The sequence below is a fragment of the Pseudorasbora parva genome, chromosome 2, assembly GCF_024679245.1.
Source record: "Pseudorasbora parva isolate DD20220531a chromosome 2, ASM2467924v1, whole genome shotgun sequence".
NCBI classification, from domain to species: domain Eukaryota; kingdom Metazoa; phylum Chordata; class Actinopteri; order Cypriniformes; family Gobionidae; genus Pseudorasbora; species Pseudorasbora parva.
The window spans coordinates 48,410,650-48,428,486 of record NC_090173.1 but is presented as its reverse complement, the minus strand read 5'-3'; the positions used below and the strand labels follow the sequence as shown (position 1 = coordinate 48,428,486).

Here is a 17,837-nt window from a genome sequence, read left to right as displayed (position 1 = left end):
AAAAGCAGAATAAATGCTTCACTTATTTAAACTAGCTACAAATTAAAGCCTGGATGGAGTGATATGCATATAAAAAACTCACCTGAACCGGCCAATTCTACGCAAGTGAGAGAACATTTCTCCTCCAGGAACATACTCCATTACCATATACAGGTTAGTGTTATCCTGAGTAGAGAATACACGAAACAGAAGAGTACAAAACTGTTTAGATACAGATACACACACACACACAGTTAAGTTTGGGTTCAGAAGTATTTTTAATTGTAGATCTCTTACGTTCACCAAGGCTGATCAAAAACTATTTTTGAATAATATTGAGTAATATTGTGAAATAATTAAAAATTATTTGAATATATTTTAAACCATAATTTATCCCTGTGATCAAAGCTGTATTTTCAGCATCACTAATTCAGTCTTCAGCGTCACATGATCCTTCAGAAATCCCATTGACATGATTTGATGCAACATTTATGATTATCATCACCGTTGAAAACAGCTTCATATTTTTGTAGATGCATTTTTTCCAGGATTCTTTTGATGAGTAGAAAGTTATTGGAAATGTAATTACTGGAAATAAAAATATGTTTAACATTATTGGGTCTTCTCTGTTATTTTGGATCAATTTAATGCATCCTTGCAGAAAAAAAGCTCAAAAAACTCACTGGCCACATTCTTTTTAATGGACTTTATCTAGTGCTTCTTCAAATCCTAACTCTAACCCTCCTAACACACACTCTTAGGCTACCCCTAAACCTACCCATCACACAAAACCTTCTGCATTTTCTCCATGAGACAGTGTGCATTCAAGCTGAAGTCCCCACCAGGATAGAAAAACACAAACAAACACACACACACACACACACACACACACACACACACACACACACACACACACACACACACACAGTACCTTGAATGAGTGCTCCAATCGCACCAGGAATGGGAAGCTGACAGCCTGCAGGATGCGTTTCTCATTCAGTGTGTGTTCTATCTGTTTCAGTTTCACTACCTGAAAGACAGAAGGAAATTAACTCCAACAAACACACACATACACACACGTTTGTTTCACTATACAGGTGAGGACACTGCATAGATCCATTGATTGATACTTCCTTTGATTTTACATCATGTTAATGAGATTAGCCTAACCCAAACCTTACCTCTAAACCTAGCCATCAAAAAACATGTGCAAAACACTAGATTTGAATAAAAACATGTGCAAAACACTAGATTTGAATAAAAACATGTTTTGGACAATTTATAAGCCTTTTTAACTTTTTAACTTTTTATAACTAGGCCAATATTGGTGGTCATAATCTGTGTTGGGAAAAGTTAATGTTACAATATTGCTCTACTACCTACAAAAAGTAACTAATTGTGTTACTTGGTCACTTTTTAAGGAAAGCAATGCATTACATTTACTTTTGAGTAATTCATTACTTATTCCCACCGGGGCAGGGCTTGCATGTTTTTTTGTTTTGTTTTTTTTGACAACCAAAAAGTTCAGAAATATACGCCAATTTAAAAGTGCAAAATAATTAGTGAAGGCATGCTCACATCTAGTCTAGAACTACAATGACCATCGTGTTTGATTACTAGGGCTGGGTATTAACAAATTCCACAATTCGATATCGATTATTTTGGATATATATCAGGTAGAATACATGGCAAATTATCCAGGAAAATATAGTAAGGAGCTCCGTGGTCTCGACTTGTGTCCAGTTTGCGCACATTTCTGCTTGTTTAATTTGAGTTTCTTTTGTATACGAACACTCTCTGCGTTTAAAACACAGACTAGCTCTTCTGGCACTGCAGGGTTGTATTATTGAAAAAACAAGCTCTAGGTGTCGCACGATAACTACGTACACGTTGCGGCATTAGTTTCGGCTTTTGTTCACACAGCGCTCGTCCCGGGTCGAATACCGCAATATTACTAGGTGCCCGACCCGGGTCGAATTCGGTAATCAATTCCGGGACGTGGTTGCTTTTACACAGAAGGCGACCCGGGAATGTTCCGGGAATATTGCGGGTCCGACGTGCAGTGTGAAAGGGGCTTATGGGAGTCAGTTGGTGCTACATTAGCCAGCTATAATATTGGAGGTTAAAAATTAACTGATTTGTATACAAACACTTAAATTACACTCAATTATGTTTTTTATAATAATAAAGTTATAATATTAAATTGAACTTGGAAAAAAGAACTGGAGTAGAAATATGACTATTTAAAGGGTGCCTGTCATAACTTGAGTCGAGTCAGATCGATCTCGCGAACACAAATTTTGAAATTTGAAACATTAACAAAGCCCTAAGATTTATTGGATGGGAGGAGAGCTACAATGTTCCATTCATGCATCAACTGGAAAAAGGATGACTAATTGATTCTTGGGATTAAAGGTCCATAACGGTTCGTAAAAATGAGGATTGATTAAAATCGAGAAATCTTTATTTTATCAGCCCTATTGATTATGTAACTCGCATTACTTGTAAAACTGGTCATAATATATCACTATATAAATGAGGAAATTTGACCCTCCCAAGTACTGCCAAATCTGTACACACACACATTTCAGCGATGATTCCTGTGAGACTGTCTTACCTTCTGTTTGTCAAGGATCTTCATGGCAAAATGCTGGCCTGATTCTTTGTGCTTGACTAGCATGACTCGCCCAAACGAGCCAGTGCCCAGAGTCTTCAACCTCTCAAAATGGTCGAGAGATGCAGTATTCTGTACATTGAGAGGATTAAAGAACAACAAATGGATACATTTAGCTAATTTGACTGACTGTTCGTGTGGTCATTATTTTACTTTTATATCAAAATGTCCTTTTATTATTTCCTCAGGGTATCAAGTACAAAAGTTGCAAACTCATCAAGTACATACAAGTTGTGAAACAAACTGCAAGTCAGTTCACCTTGTGTCCAGAAGGGGGCGCACACCATCTCACAATAGCTCACTGGCTGACAAAGTGATTGTGCAGAAAATGGGATTAACTGACCTGTGCTGGGTTCTCCCATTTCTTTAGGAAATCTTCTTTGGCTTTAGCGAGAAACTCCTTAACTGTAGGGAGAGAAAAGGGGAAATAATGTGATTAGTGATTATGTGCACAACAGAACAACATGTGCCATGTTGCACTCAGGGACATGCTAATGTCCTAAGCAAACGTCTAAAGGGGGACACTACCTTATGAACCTGTTAAAATGTTAGCACTGTTAACACAAGTAGGACATGTAAAAACATGTAGAGGTGGTTATAGCAGTATGGCTGCCAAAATCAACGTTTTACAGCCTCTAAAACACATTAAAGTCCAGAGTTGCTGGTCTACCCTTATTTATGACCGCAACTTGCAGCATTTCAGTCCGCTGTGCTGTCTGGGAAGACTGCTGAGAACTACTACTGTACACAAAGTGAATCTCATGAAAACAGGTCACATTTCACTGTAAATATTTTTATTTAATTTTTTTAACGTCCCCATTATTCTCAGTAGCGTACATTAGTGCATTAAAGGCACAATATTTGGATTAAAATATCCCAAAACCACTACAGCAATATTTTGTTGACTTGTGTACTTGCACTATCACAAATGTTTCCAAGAATATTTAAATCCAGAGAAATAAGCAATTTTAACCAGGACACAAATCTTGTTCGTGCGTCGCCTATCAATCACTTCATACCCATGTTACCCTCGATATCCGGTTTTATTTAGTAGAAACCATGAAAACACCAAAGACACTTTAATATATTCTGTGTTTTATTAGACAGGTGAGCAACTGTTTGGGTACATTCATAGAGAGAAAACTAATTGTTATACCGCTCAACACAGTCAGTCTTATTGGTTACATCTCGTTTTCTTTGTTTTCTGCGAATACCGTTCACAGCAGTGTGAACATCTCATAAAATGAAGTGTCTCATAGTAGCCGTCGAGCCAACACACTGAGTAGTATTATAACATAACCTTCCACACACTCAAATGTATTTAATATGATAAAACAGCTCCGCGTTACCCCATTTGAGCAGAAGAAGTGGATAGTGAAGATGTGGATGCAGCGTAATAAAAACTCCGCAAAATCAAGGTGTCATCAAGCTACGCCTTTGTTTTGAATAACCGACTTCTAGCGTCGAAAAAAATTACATATTTGACCTTAAAGGGGTAGTTCACCCAAAAACGAAAATTCTCTCATTAATTACCTACCCTAATGTCATTCGACACCCCTAAGACCTCCCTTCATCGTTGGAAAACAAATGAACATATTTTTGTTGAAATCCGTTGGCTCAGAAAGGCTTCCATTGACACCAAAGTCATTTCCTCTCTCAAGACCCATAAAGGCACTCCCACAAAGCTCATCTCACTTCAGTGGCTCTACAATAATTTTATGAAGTGACGAGAATAGTTTTTTTTACACAATTTTTGGTTGAACTAACCCTTTAAAGTACTTTATACATAATAAAATACTATCAATAATGTTTACAAACTAACCCTTTAAAGTAGCCTGGCTCTGCCCTCCTACGTACTTCCGCTCAATTTTCATTTTCCTTCAGTACTACGTCTGGGACTGCTGTGTAGTCTTAGGTTTTCTCCGAACAAATTTTTACCGGTCCAATCAGCGAACAGAGGGAGTGGCTGAGAATGATGACGTTGATGCCGTGCGCTAGTTTGAGATGTAGTTCAGCAATGGCGGCTGAGAAAGTTGCGAACAAAACCATTAATTCCGTTGTGGCACCACTGCCGAATATCCAGAAGTTAAAGCCGGAGTAATAACAGTCTTTGCTGGGGTTTGTTGGTGGGCATGATGTTGTGGCCCTCCAACAGGGTAAATTCGGGAAAAGTGTGATTTTCCACATCGCTTCGTTAGTGATGAAGGAGTTGGCTGAAGCTATTCGGACGGTAACTGTTTCTCGTGGGGTCGGAAGGTATCGCCATCATTTAAGTTACAGGGACTGGTCAGTTATTTTATTGCCATCCGTCTCTCACCACCCGCGGAAAAATCCCCGGCCGAGTTACCTACTTCTTTTGACAAACGCAAGGTCATGTGGTGATGTAATAGCTGTCCGAATCCACATCTCTGAGTTTTCAACAATATATCACTTCAAAATTCACCGTTTATAATCATTTTTGACCACTGCAGAACACCATACGGTTGCTTTGCTGTTATTAGGATGCATTTATAGACTTGTATTTCCTTAAAATGCTGGTAAGTATTCAGAAGAGCAATACATTTCATCACCGCTCAAACAAATTAAAATAAAAACACTTAAATATTTGAATTGGTCCGTTATTTATAGCAGCATTTATCATCATACCAAGCATATGACATTTTATTTACAGCATACAATGATGTTACGGACCGCGTGAGCGCCGCGTTCCTGATCACAAAACTCTCCTCTCCACCGTGGCGTGAATAAATCACAATCCGAATGCACGAGTTTTAGGTTTTATCCTATAGTTTTATCACTAAGGTGGCATGCACATGTGCACTTTTATTTTGTCGGATTTCCATGAGTGAAACAGGCGAAGGGCACATGACATACGTCACGACCAAACGTTAGCGATTGGTTATGGCAGATCCAGAGTGGCTCAGGGCAGATCCAATAGTTTTAAACCTCAACAGGGTGCCCGCCTTCGCGGAAATAAACCCTTGTCAATGGAGAGTGGCCAGACTCTATGTACAAATGAAACGTAAGAGAGTCTGGTAAAACCAGGCTACCTTTAAAGTACTTTATACATAAAATATTATAAATAAATGTTTGTAATTTCAGCAATAGGCATTCCAACATTCTTTTCACATTTTTTATGTTGATCTATGGTATAAATCAGTGAAATTCTGCATATCTGTGGCGCTTTCCACATACATTGTAGGTTGTTTTCATTTTGTTTAATGCTGGAAAGCTTTCCAGATTAGTTGAAAGCTAATCAACTTCCAGTACAAGGCTACACTAGCGTCTCCATTATATACAAATTGGCTTTAAGTTCTCTGCCAACAACAAAAAACAAAAACAAACCAACTCTAAACTTTGGTCCCCACAGTATTGGCCACTTCCTTTTTTCATCATGTTTGTTGTGTGTTCAGAGCCTGTGGCAATCACTCTCATTGCCTGTTCGTGGTAAGGCCTGTTCTAATTTCCACTGTTGTTAAAACCACATCGACTGAGCTCATGTTATCTAATACTTCCTGAGCCCACTATGACAGAACAAGAGCTCAGACCCAAATCAATATCTACTGGCTTTCTCACTTCATATCTCTCTCGCTGTGCGCATTGTGTGAACCCCACCCGCCACCCTCCTTCCAACCCGCAGAATCATAATTTTTGCTTAAAAAAAAAATAGCGAGAAAGAAATCAGAAATCTGATGAGTGCACTAATGAAGTTACACAAATGCTTTTGAGCAAGTTTTCCATCTTCTTACGAGGCTGTGTGGGAACTTTCAGATTACTGGCTCTTCCTCATTCCACACCACCAGCGCTCACTCTGGGGAAATGCAAGCTGTCACTGCCACTGAGAAGATCCAACTTTTGCAACGTAGTGAGATTGCAGGCATCGAGGACCCTACTATGACACCCTCATGAAACATTCCCAAAGCACAAAGCTTTTAAAATCCAAAAGTAAAGGCATTAAACAAGCTCTCTAAGCGGTGAAACGAGGAGACGGCGTAAAGCAAGGTTACTGCCATTATCTCCGACCCACATGCTCCAGGCAGAGCCAGAGAGAAAAAGCCTCACCCCACAACTTCCCGTCAATTCCCCTGCCTTATTATCTCTGAGAGATTCAGGAGTTCTCTCTCTCACACAAGCAGCGGCTGATGGGACCACACACACACACAAACACACACACACACACACACGGGTCATATTCTACTTCATTTAGATAACCTGTAGAGGAACTACAGTAGAAGATAGAGACAGGCAAATGGACGTGGTGTCCAAAGTTCACCTAAACTCAATGCTTATCCAACACTTAATAAAACAACAAAAGGTGTTCGAAACAGATTTAAAACAAAAGGTCAGACCTCAACAGCTACGCCGCACAAACAACCAGAAAGAAAAATCAAAGAATCACATCAGCCACGCATAAAAATAGCCCTGCCGCATTTTTATAAATGGCTCAGGATATGATCCTTGCTTTTGTACTGGCTTCCCTGACAAGCGGGTGCCATAACTACCGAAGGGAAACAACCGATTCCCACACAAAGTTAGCCGTGCCCTTACCGTCCACTAGGAGCGTGGGACCCTCCACTCCTCCTCCACCACCACCACCCCCTCCCTCCACTGATCCTCCTGAAGAACGAGATTCTCCTGAAGAACGAGATTCCCGCTTCCCACCATGCCTTCTGGAGCTTTTTCGGTCACACATGGGCCCTGCCGAGACGGTTCCTCCTTTCGCCTCTTCCTCACAGTATCAGGCTCATAGCCCTACGCCTCTTCCCAAGAGGTCCCGGCGCACCTGACCCTCGCATCCACTTTAGCTCAAAGCTACAGGTGTACGTTCAACACAACTTTCGTCTTCAAGCGCGGCTGATGATTCGGTCTTCTGTTCCTGCTCTTCCCCGAGCGTCGAATGCTGAACTAAAGCCCTCGCTTTCGGCAGCTTCACTGTGCGGACATCACCCTGGTAAATCAATCGGCCTCATGCCTCGGTTGTATCAATATTTATTCTGTACACAGTGCCATTCCATTCACCCTCAAGTGGAACACACACTCCTAAAATGCAAGCACATACACAAACACACGCACTAGATTGATCCAAATAGGGACCTGGTCGCTAAGGGGAGGGACAAACCTATAAGAGCAATGTCGCATCTAATGAGTTACATGGACAATAAAAAGACAGGGTGGCAGTTCCTGTCAACTTATAGCAGCAAAGGAATGGTAGGCTATTATTAAAAGTGGAGAAATTAAGTTTGAACAGACTCTAGCATGTGGAAAAATAAAGTGGACATAAGGGGTATGGCTTAAAGTGCATCCCGTTGGTCCTTCAAACACGGGCATTGTCCTCTAGTGGACATAGTCCACAATTGATTGGTCAGATCAATCAGTGTGGCCCTCGGCTGCTGTAGCTCGCTCTGACGCATACCAAAGGGGGTCGGCTAGTGGTGCATCGACTTCAGGACTGCCGCTGGTAAACAAAAACACGCAAACACATGAAAACAGCACCCATTTGCAGATCATGCAGCCTCAGGCCTGGCATTTCACTCTAAATGCAGTGTCACTGCGAGAGTGAGGCAGAGGCACAGGAAGAGTCAGCGACAGATGGATTTAAAGACTGAGCCAGATCCAGCCACCCTGACCAGGTGGAGACTCAAGCGACAGTGACACCTTTGGTAAGTCTCTACATGACCTCATTTCTCTAGACTATAGGTACTGCTCTAGTCTAGGTATAATCTCTTTTCAGCTCTCAGATACTTGGCTTGCTTCCACAGGTTGACTTTGTGGATACAAAGTTAGTTAAGGTATTTTACTTCCCTGGTTGGTTTTTTTTTTTTAAAGTTGAGCCTTTTAAAGTGTCAGGGAGAAGAGAGCAGTTGACCAAAGAAAACTTTGAGTGATTTAAAAGAAGCTATGAAGAATCCACCTGGTAAACATGTCAAACCACAAATGAAGTGCTTGTAGTGCAATTGGCAGACTTTCAATAAGTTTCACCCAACAGTTGTTTGCGGGTGGGTAAGCGCTAGGGGTGTAATGGTTCAAGTTACTCATGGCTTAAGGGTCATGTTTGGTATGTGATTTTGTCAGGGAAGGAAAGAAAGAAAATAAGAACAAATAACCAAATACAAGCAACAGCACCAACAAAAATCAAATAAACAGTGCGTTTCAGGCATTAACAGTAGTTTCCAGGTACAGAAATCGAAAAAAAGTAATCAAATGCAAAATAACACTGCACATCCTCTTGACTGTATAAATTAAATGAATCATTATTAAAAAGTTACAAAAGCTATTCAGTCAAGAGCAGCAGACTCAAGAAAGGGGAGGCCCTGCGGGACAAAGGTAACGTGCTCTACAGGAGCCGGTCTTGTAATGTCCAGGAGACACTGCAAACCTGGCCCATCTCTTCAATCACACATAGGGGTACCCAAATTTAGAATCAGGCAGATAAGGATCTATGTCTCACCATTTTATTTTTAAATGATTTTTGCAACCATTTTAATTATCTTAATATTTATTTTTATTCTTACACATGGTATTCTTATTTCTTATGCATATTTTATCCCTATTTTAATTCATTTCTATGTAAAGCACTTTGAATTGCCACTGTGTGTGCGCTATACAAATAAACTTGCCTTGACTACCTTACATAAGGTTGGTTTTTCAGGCAATTCAAATAGTTCATATTGGAATGGCTTAAAGGAAATAAGACTGTGGCCAAAACTGGTACTGCATTCACTTTCAAATTACTAAAGAGCGGTGTAGGGTTGTCACTTTTTATTCGAATATGCATACGAACATGACGTGAAATATCCGTAATCGAACTATAAATAAACTATGATCCGGTTTTTAAAGTGCCATGTAGCACAATTTTTTACAGTCGGGTGCGTTTACATGGAGCACTGTAATCGGTTTAAAAGTCCAATCTGAAAGAAAATGCTCCATATCAACACCTCAATCGTAATAAAAATGCCCAAAGTGAATGAAATTGTAATCGTTTTAAGATGGGTGGAATAAAACTTTTCATGAATCGATCAATCAAAACATTTCACCATGTAAACGACCTGACCGGATTACTTTTGAGTGGGCGTCCTTATATATATATTCGAATACATTGCTTGATATTTGATATCTGTTCGAATTCGATTGTTTTTTTTTTAAATGACAGCCCTGGAGCGGTGTATCCCCCTCCCCCCTGACTCAAGGTTGCCAGATAGGTTGCAGAATCCCACAGGAACGTTTGTAGCTGCAGCTATGGTCACTAGAGCAGATCTGGCAACCCGGATGCCCAAACACTACTGACTTCGTGATTGGTAGATAGGTGGAGGGCGGAGCTTCAGGCCAAAACACAACATGACATCATCAACATCAGTTGAGGGCTGCAACAACAACTTTTAAATGACAATATCCTGGCCGGACTACTGTTGTCAGTGATAGAAGTATTTGAAATGAACATGATTTCTTAATGTCTAGTGACATATCAGGGCCATTTTATGATTAATTGAAATAGATTTCTTACATAAAGTTCCTTTAAATGCGTTTAGTTTAAACACAAATAGCAAAGTGTGCTGTTCAGGTCTCTCTCTGCGATGGCGGCATAAATGCTGCATTTCTATTGAACAAAGTTTACAAAGAGTTTTGTACTGTTTTAAAGTATTGGAAAGCTAGAAAGTGATGGATAAGCCGAACTGTTTTACGTGACATTTTCAACAAACCATTTTATAGATGAACTTATTAAGATGAACCATGGTGCAAGTGCGTTGCCGTGGGTGGAGAACGGTATGATTTTCGTTTTACACTTCTAGTAAGTGTTGCATGAACAGGTAATGGCGTTAGCATTAGTTCATAATTCAGACTGGGAGGAACAGCAGAACACTGGGACCCCAACAAAGCGGGATACACTGACGTTTCCAGGAGACGGACAGCCAGCTTCCCTGGAACTCCTGTATGACGCAGCCAACGCCAGGCAACAGCACAAACATTAGAAGATGAATAAAAAGGGCTTTGTACCCTGGATGTGCGTGTCGGCAGTTCCACATTAATCCACGAAGCACACCAAGAGGTGCTAATTTAAACTCAATCGCCATATCACACATGACTTTAGATTACAACAACTTATATCTTCCCAATATGAGAAATCTATGCAATTTGTGGTCAGGCAATATGGGTTTTCAAAGGGCAATATTAATATCCAAAGAAAAGGGTAATCTGAAAAAAGAACATTGCATTGTATAATAGTAATGAAATACATTTTCTGAAAATGTAAGAATTATTTTAAACAATATTTACTTAAAGTCTAAAAAGAAACTGTTTATCCTCAGTTGACCTCTAATGGTAGACTGGTTGATGCACAGTCTATCTAATATCCAATATCCATAATCAAAGGTGAAATATTTGAGTGATTATCAGTTAATCTTACACACACACACACACACACACAAACACACACACACTTAAGAGTCAGGCCAGCACTTAAGGAAGTAGGACCTTTAGACATGCAGGTTTCCCGCCCCTTTGCCAAGCCACGCCTTTCGGTTAAATCCAAACGCTCACTGTGCCAGCAGCTGTAACCAACATAATGCCTCAAGTCAGTCACTCACTCACTCCAACAAGAGGCCTCAGACTCATCCTCGGACTGGTAGTAGCCACCCTTCCCACCGCTAGAGTCTCCGAGACAGGGACCGGCCCGATGGAACAGCCTCTCTGCCAACCTCTGCAGAACTGACATTGTAGACAGCCTTGAAAGTAAGTGTGGCGCAGAGGCATCCGTCTTGTACAGCTGCGCTTCAAAACTCTTTTAACAAATTAGAAGTTAGGGTCCCTTCTTGTACGAGACTCTTCTGTCTTGACCTCTCCGATTCGGGATTCAGGGCGGGCAGGCAGGCAGGCAGGCAGGGCTGAACCTTCTCCGTTTCCTTGCCTTCCTGTGCCGGGGTCACACACCCAGTTTCCTCCCGTGGGCGTCCTTGAACAGTCAGGGACTTCTGTTTCCACCACAGCCCACCTTAGCGTTAACCCTTACTGTTGTACCTTGATCTGATCCACAGCGCTGTCTGCCATGTCGCCCTCTTGTCCGTGAAATATGGCCCTCCCCGGCTCATGGCCCCAGATTGCAGCCAGCACCTGTCTCTGGGGATCAGGGCAGTCCACCGGCGCTGGAGCAGATAGGGATGTGAAGCATGCCGTGAACAAAGTCCCCCATTCCAACCAGGGGAGCGAGGGCAAAAGCCCACCGCGAAAGAAAAAAAAACACTCCATTTTTGCAACCGAATGTATCAAGCATATTCAAATGACATGCAGTCACATGCAAATAGAAATCCTCTCTTCACACATAGATTCTAGCAGCAGCATGCCACTGAGATCCATTTCACACATATCTGTTTCACCGACACCAACTATGCCGGATGCATGCTAAGCTCGAAAGGTTCTCGACTTTGGATGAATCCGTGCTTCAAATCTAAGGCAGAGAAATTGTATACTGCATAGTTGACAACATGTACTTCAACTTTTTCCCAACATCAACATTTAGGTTTAAAAAGAAAATCTATAGAGCATGGAAAATAAACAAATAATACGAGTCATTCACTCTGCTTGAGGTCATTTAATTCAAGCATGCCTTCTTTTCTGTTTTTTTTCTGTGGACCTTCATGCCACTCTTTGCCATACATGTGGCAAACAGGTCGAAATGATCATGCTAAATGCACATTTTAGATATTCATAATGGCTAACATAGAAATAGCACGTGTACTTCTAAAGCAATTTTTCAGCAAAAAGATTGGTTTTAAATGCATCAAAATACTTTAGTGTCTTTGGGTCTCCAAAAAACAAATATCTAAACTTCAATTCCTGGGAGTTCACGTCAATGCATAAAAGCTGCATGCACAACAACTATACAGGCTGTTTTTGTTTTGTTTTTTATGTATATAGTTTAGATTAAGTACAGCATACTGGCTCATAGGTATGTGCCGATATCAATTTTTCATGTTGCGATTAATTGCTGAAGTTTTATCACGATATACGATATTATCATGATATTGAAATAAGTTGCAAAAAAAAGTGTTGCCATAGCATAACAGCTTTAAGAACTATTTTTGTAAGAACAAAAATAACTGAATGTTTAAATACAATAATGCACCAAAAATATATACAGCTCTGGGAAAAAAATTAAGAGACCCCTCATTGAGAAATCAATGTTAAGTGGTCTCTTGATATTTTTCAGAGCTGTAAAAGTACAATTTTCAAACAGATTAAATTGCAAAAGAATTAGGCTATAAAGAAAAACAGGTAGGCTTACAAAATACAATCAGGTCTCATTATTTAATGCATTAACTAAGATTGAGCAAGCTACATTTGGTACAGAAAGTATAATGTTTTTGTTAAAGTTAGTTAAGTTAGTTAAGTCAGTTAGTCAACTGATCATTGTTAGTTTTATCTTGAGTACATTTAAAAAGTTATTTTGATTTTAATGTTATTAAACAGTAACTAAGAAATTAACATTACTTAGAATGATTAATTCTTTAAAAGTATTTTTCATTGTCAGTTTGGTAATAAGTTGATTGTTTTTTAATTCTGTAGCACTGAGATTTTGTTTAATATAAAGTGCATTATAAATAAAATTTATTATTATTATTATTTTTATTATTAATAATGAATTAACTAATGAAGTCGTATGTCTCAAAGTTTTACTGAACAATAACAAATAATTAGAACAGTTCTAATCATTAGGGCATGTTGTAGTCCAGATTAAAACATAAAAATGTTTAAGTTTGAAAATAAATAGCCTATTAAGTCTTTAAGTATTGAGTATTGAGTATTTGGTGCTGTGATGAACAACATTGAGATTACAAAAACGAATGGCTTGTCACTACTCGATCCGTACCGGCAACACGATTTGTTCTGCGCTTGCGCGAAAACGTACTTTTGCCGTCACTTCCTGTCATCGCCAAAGTTTTTTTGCGACAACGGTGTCACTTTTAAAAAATATATATTATTATAATATTTTTATTGAACAAATACAAAAGCAAACAGCCACAGTTCAAAAAGGATTCAACAACAACAACAAAACAAATATAAACAATAGACCGAGGCAGCAAAATGAATTAAACAAACAAACAAATAATAAAGAAAGGTTTAACAGACAAAATAATTTGCACTTGTGTATAAAAAAAAAAAAAAGTAGCTAGAAAAATAAATAGATCTATAAGGAAAAAAAAACTTGTCTTTAAGACTATTGTCAGAGTTATACAAAAAAAAAAAATACAAATGGGACATCCTTAAATTCCAAATAAAAATGGTCTGAGAGAGAAATACGTACAAACAAACTAAATTTCTTCGAAAAAAAAAAAAAAAAAAAGTAACTGCATGAATACAATCCCAAAAAGGTGAGGGACAGACTCATCTTCCACTCCACAAAAGGAGCAAAGGGGGTCCATCTCAGGAAACATTTTTTTGATATAAATAAATTGTCCCGTGTGTTTCTTAAATGCAGACATATTGTAGACAAGTATGTTGAAGTAGAAAAAATGAAATTTTTCATTAAAAAAATTAAATATTGAATGCAAACAAAAACATCTGAATTTCCCAAATGGGGTCAAGCAAGTCTAAACTATTTAATCAATGTAATTAGTGCCACATAATAATAACCTTGGAATATATAGTCTACATTTGTATTTTCCAAGTGAGGTCTCGTAAATGTGGAGACTTAGATTCTTATAAAGATTTTATTTAACTAGGCTATATGGTATCAAAACAACTAAGCTTACAAATACTTGCTGCTAATTTGTTGTTTTTTGGTCACATCTTATAAAGCAAATTGTAGTTTGCATTTGAATATCCCTCTACTAGTTTTACAAGGGTTTGATATCCTAGATGTTAAATGTAGGCTACAAATCAGTTTTTAAGGAACTTCATCACTGTTAGTGATTATTCAATTAAGGTTAATGGGAAATGATTAGCCCTTGTATTTCACCAACTGTGTAATATTTCTGTCACTAAGGAAAGTAAAGAGCTGGATGATGTCTTACATTTTATTTGTATGATGGGTAAATATTATATTGACAAAGCAAGATAGGCCTACCTACCTTAATTTCAAACCTAACTGCAAAGTATTTGCTTATGATTAATGTTATGTTTAAATCCAGGTAAGCATGAGGACAAGAAATTTCCCAATTCTCAAAGTTTTATTTAGTTTTCTTCCATTCTTACGATACATTTATTATCAACTCTTCAAAAATCACATATTCATTGTTCTTTATTGATTATTTTGTATTGATTTATAGTTATGCAATAAATAAAAAACTATCGCGGTACGGATCGAGTGGTAATTCAAAAAACTGCCGTAAATTGCTTTGCCATGTCAAACAGGAAGTAGAAACATTTTCGCGCATGCGCAGAACAAATCGTGTTTCCGGTACGGATCGAGTAGTGACAAGGCTTTTTTAAAAACTACACACAGTTTTTGTTTGTTTGCTGGTTTCCGGGGTAACCGGTGCATTCTGCAGTTTATCAGCGCCCTCTGCTGTCACTGAGCGGCACTTCAGCAGCGCGTCTCCTTCACCGGTTCAGTCATGTACAAGCGCACGTTGGGCTTGTTTATATCTGAGCGCGTCCCTTTGACGCAGAATACAGCAGTGTTGAGCATTTATAGGGTTGATGGGCAAAGTATTCTTGAGTGCATTATAAAAAAAATTATAAATTGTTAATAAATTATTATTTACGATATTTTAAAGTGCCCACGATAACAATATCGTGCATATTCATTATCGTGATAAATCGCATAATCGAAAATCGGCACATGTCTACTGGCTCAACAGATCACAAAACTCATGTTTTGGATCATATTATGGTTTGTGTGATGAATTGTTCAGAAAGAACTTTGGTTTCCATTATTTACTTAGGGGTGTGAGTTCTGGCGATTTTATATCGAGATTATTTCAATTCATCATGAAACACAAAGGCAAACTATTATACTTTCTAATGCATCGTCAACAAACATGCATTTATACCATTTAAACAAATTTTGGAATATGATGGTTTATTCCGTGTGAATTGAACGCGGACAAGTTTTCAGCTTCGGAGTCGTGCAATCGACAAACTTTAAACCCTTGACTTCAATCTATGCTGCACTATATTCAGTTGCCTGCTATGACGTAGTTTTTACTGTGTTGTATGTACAATAGGGCTGTCGATCGATTAAAATATTGAATCGCGATTAATCACATGACTGTCATGAGTTAACTTGTGATTAATCGCAACTAGGGGTGTAACGATATATCGTTAAATAATATAAAATATGATTCACGATTCAGATTGCGTGTCAAATTGCGAAACTGCTGAAATCACGTGACACTGGCGATCCGAACCATTGATCGATTCACTGATTAATAACTGTTTGAATCTTTATTTGAGGTTTGAACACAAACGCGAAAGAGAAGACAATGCTGAATAAAGTCGTAGTTTTTGTTATTTTTGGACCAAAATGTATTTTCGATGCTTCAAGAGACTCTAATGAACTAACTGATGTCACATATGGACTACTCTGATGATGTTTTTATTCCCTTTCTGGACATGGACAGTATAGTGTGCATACACTTGCATATGCTCTCTGACTAAATATAAAATATCTTAAACTGTGTTCTAAAGATGAATGGGTCTTACGGGTTTGGAACGACATTTGGGTGAGTCATTAATGACATCAATTTCATTTTTGGGTGAACTATCCCTTTAAGCCTAAGCTTAAAATTCAAAATAAGCAGGGATTTCTCTCCTTTTAAGAATATACATAAAGGGAGTTTTTACACTGGCAGTTTAATTCAGAACAGGGCACAGTTCATATGAAAAATTTGTCATGTGAAAGCGGTCATAGAGACCTGACTGTGCACCACAACCACACCTTATCTGGAGGAGGTTGTGACAAGTAGGAATATAGTGTGGCCCTTTTAAGAGCTGCGCACTATCTATTGAAATGCCGGTATGTTGTGTGTGTGTGTGTGTGCACGCCGAACTGTGCCACGATTCAGTGAACTCAGTGAACAGTGAAAAACAAAGACGCAGGAATGCTCATTCAGAAAAGTAACCTGTGTATTCGTTTTAGCCGATTGTAATGTATTTAGTTAAATAAAACACACTATTGTAAGTGGTGATGGTGTTAATGATTTATCTCGGGTTTTGAGCGAGAGGGAGCTTGCAGTGTATTCACGCATCGGACTGAAGAAAATGTGTTCAGTGTAAATAAAAAGGACTTTTCTTTTAACCTGGAGTCTAATAAAAGTTAAACAGAAAATATGGTAGGTTATGTAGACTATAACTTCCCTTGCTTCAGAATAGTAATGTTATTGTTAACCCTCTTCTTTCCCTATGAATGTTTGCTGCTGCCTCCTTTACTTCTATGGCTGCTCTCAATTTCTCCAAATACGGGATACACCAAAAAAATGTGCGCTGAGTTAATAAAATTAGGGCCGTTAAAATAATTTTTGCGTTAACTCTTTGTTAGCGCATCGATTTCGACAGCCCTAATGTACGATTATTGTTAACTTGTAAAAACATAAGATTACCGAGCGCCTTATAGATTACCGCATTTTCATATTTTTTCAATTTATTTCTTTTGCAGAATAAATGTTAAAGCGTTTAATTTAGAAATGTATTTTAATTAATTTTTAAATTAGATAAATATTAATTCAATACCGCCAAATTTAAAAAAAACGCTAGTTAAATGACCATTTTGACCACAAGAGATTGTTTAATGCAATACTGGGTTTTAAATTGTGCAATTAGATAAGTCCATAGGCTTGTTCCAGTCTGGAGATCTACATCTTAAACTTTCTAAACTAAAATAACTAGCTTCTGACAGTCTGAAACGGGTATTTTTAAAGAAATGTCAGAGGAGCTTGAGTTTTTTTGCCCAGCCCTATTTGTTTGAACCACGAGAGGTATCAAAGCTTACACTACTCCTACATCACTTCGGGAGTTACTCTTTTGCCGGAAGTCGACTTGCGTAGGCCGTCTGCAGGAAGCTAGATATTTTTTAAATATGGATATTTTTCTAACATAAATGCATGGCTTCACTTCAGAAGGCCTTTCAGTAATACCCTAGAGTCTTGTGGAGCACTTTTATGATGGATGGATGGATGTACTTTTTTGGACTTGAAATCATGACTGACATTAACTCCCATTATAAAGCTTGGAAGAGCAATGATATTTTTAA

The 17,837-nt window shown here is 38.5% G+C and overlaps 1 protein-coding gene across 2 annotated transcripts in view; it reads right to left on the bottom strand.

Annotated features, from left to right (window-relative positions):
* Window positions 1-17,837, bottom strand: part of prkacaa (protein kinase, cAMP-dependent, catalytic, alpha, genome duplicate a) — a 44,251-nt gene that overhangs the window by 19,381 nt on the left and 7,033 nt on the right. Inside the window, exons 1-5 of one of the 2 annotated variants that reach the window (XM_067423038.1) lie at window positions 7,202-7,590; window positions 2,997-3,058; window positions 2,597-2,725; window positions 911-1,009; window positions 83-165 (exon numbers count right to left, since the gene is read on the bottom strand). In XM_067423038.1, coding sequence (XP_067279139.1) covers window positions 83-165; window positions 911-1,009; window positions 2,597-2,725; window positions 2,997-3,058; window positions 7,202-7,346 — 518 coding nt within the window. In that variant the 5' untranslated portion in view covers window positions 7,347-7,590. Of the gene's footprint in view, window positions 1-82; window positions 166-910; window positions 1,010-2,596; window positions 2,726-2,996; window positions 3,059-7,201; window positions 7,591-17,837 lie in introns of those variants that run through there. The other variant, XM_067423047.1, reaches the window with a different exon arrangement.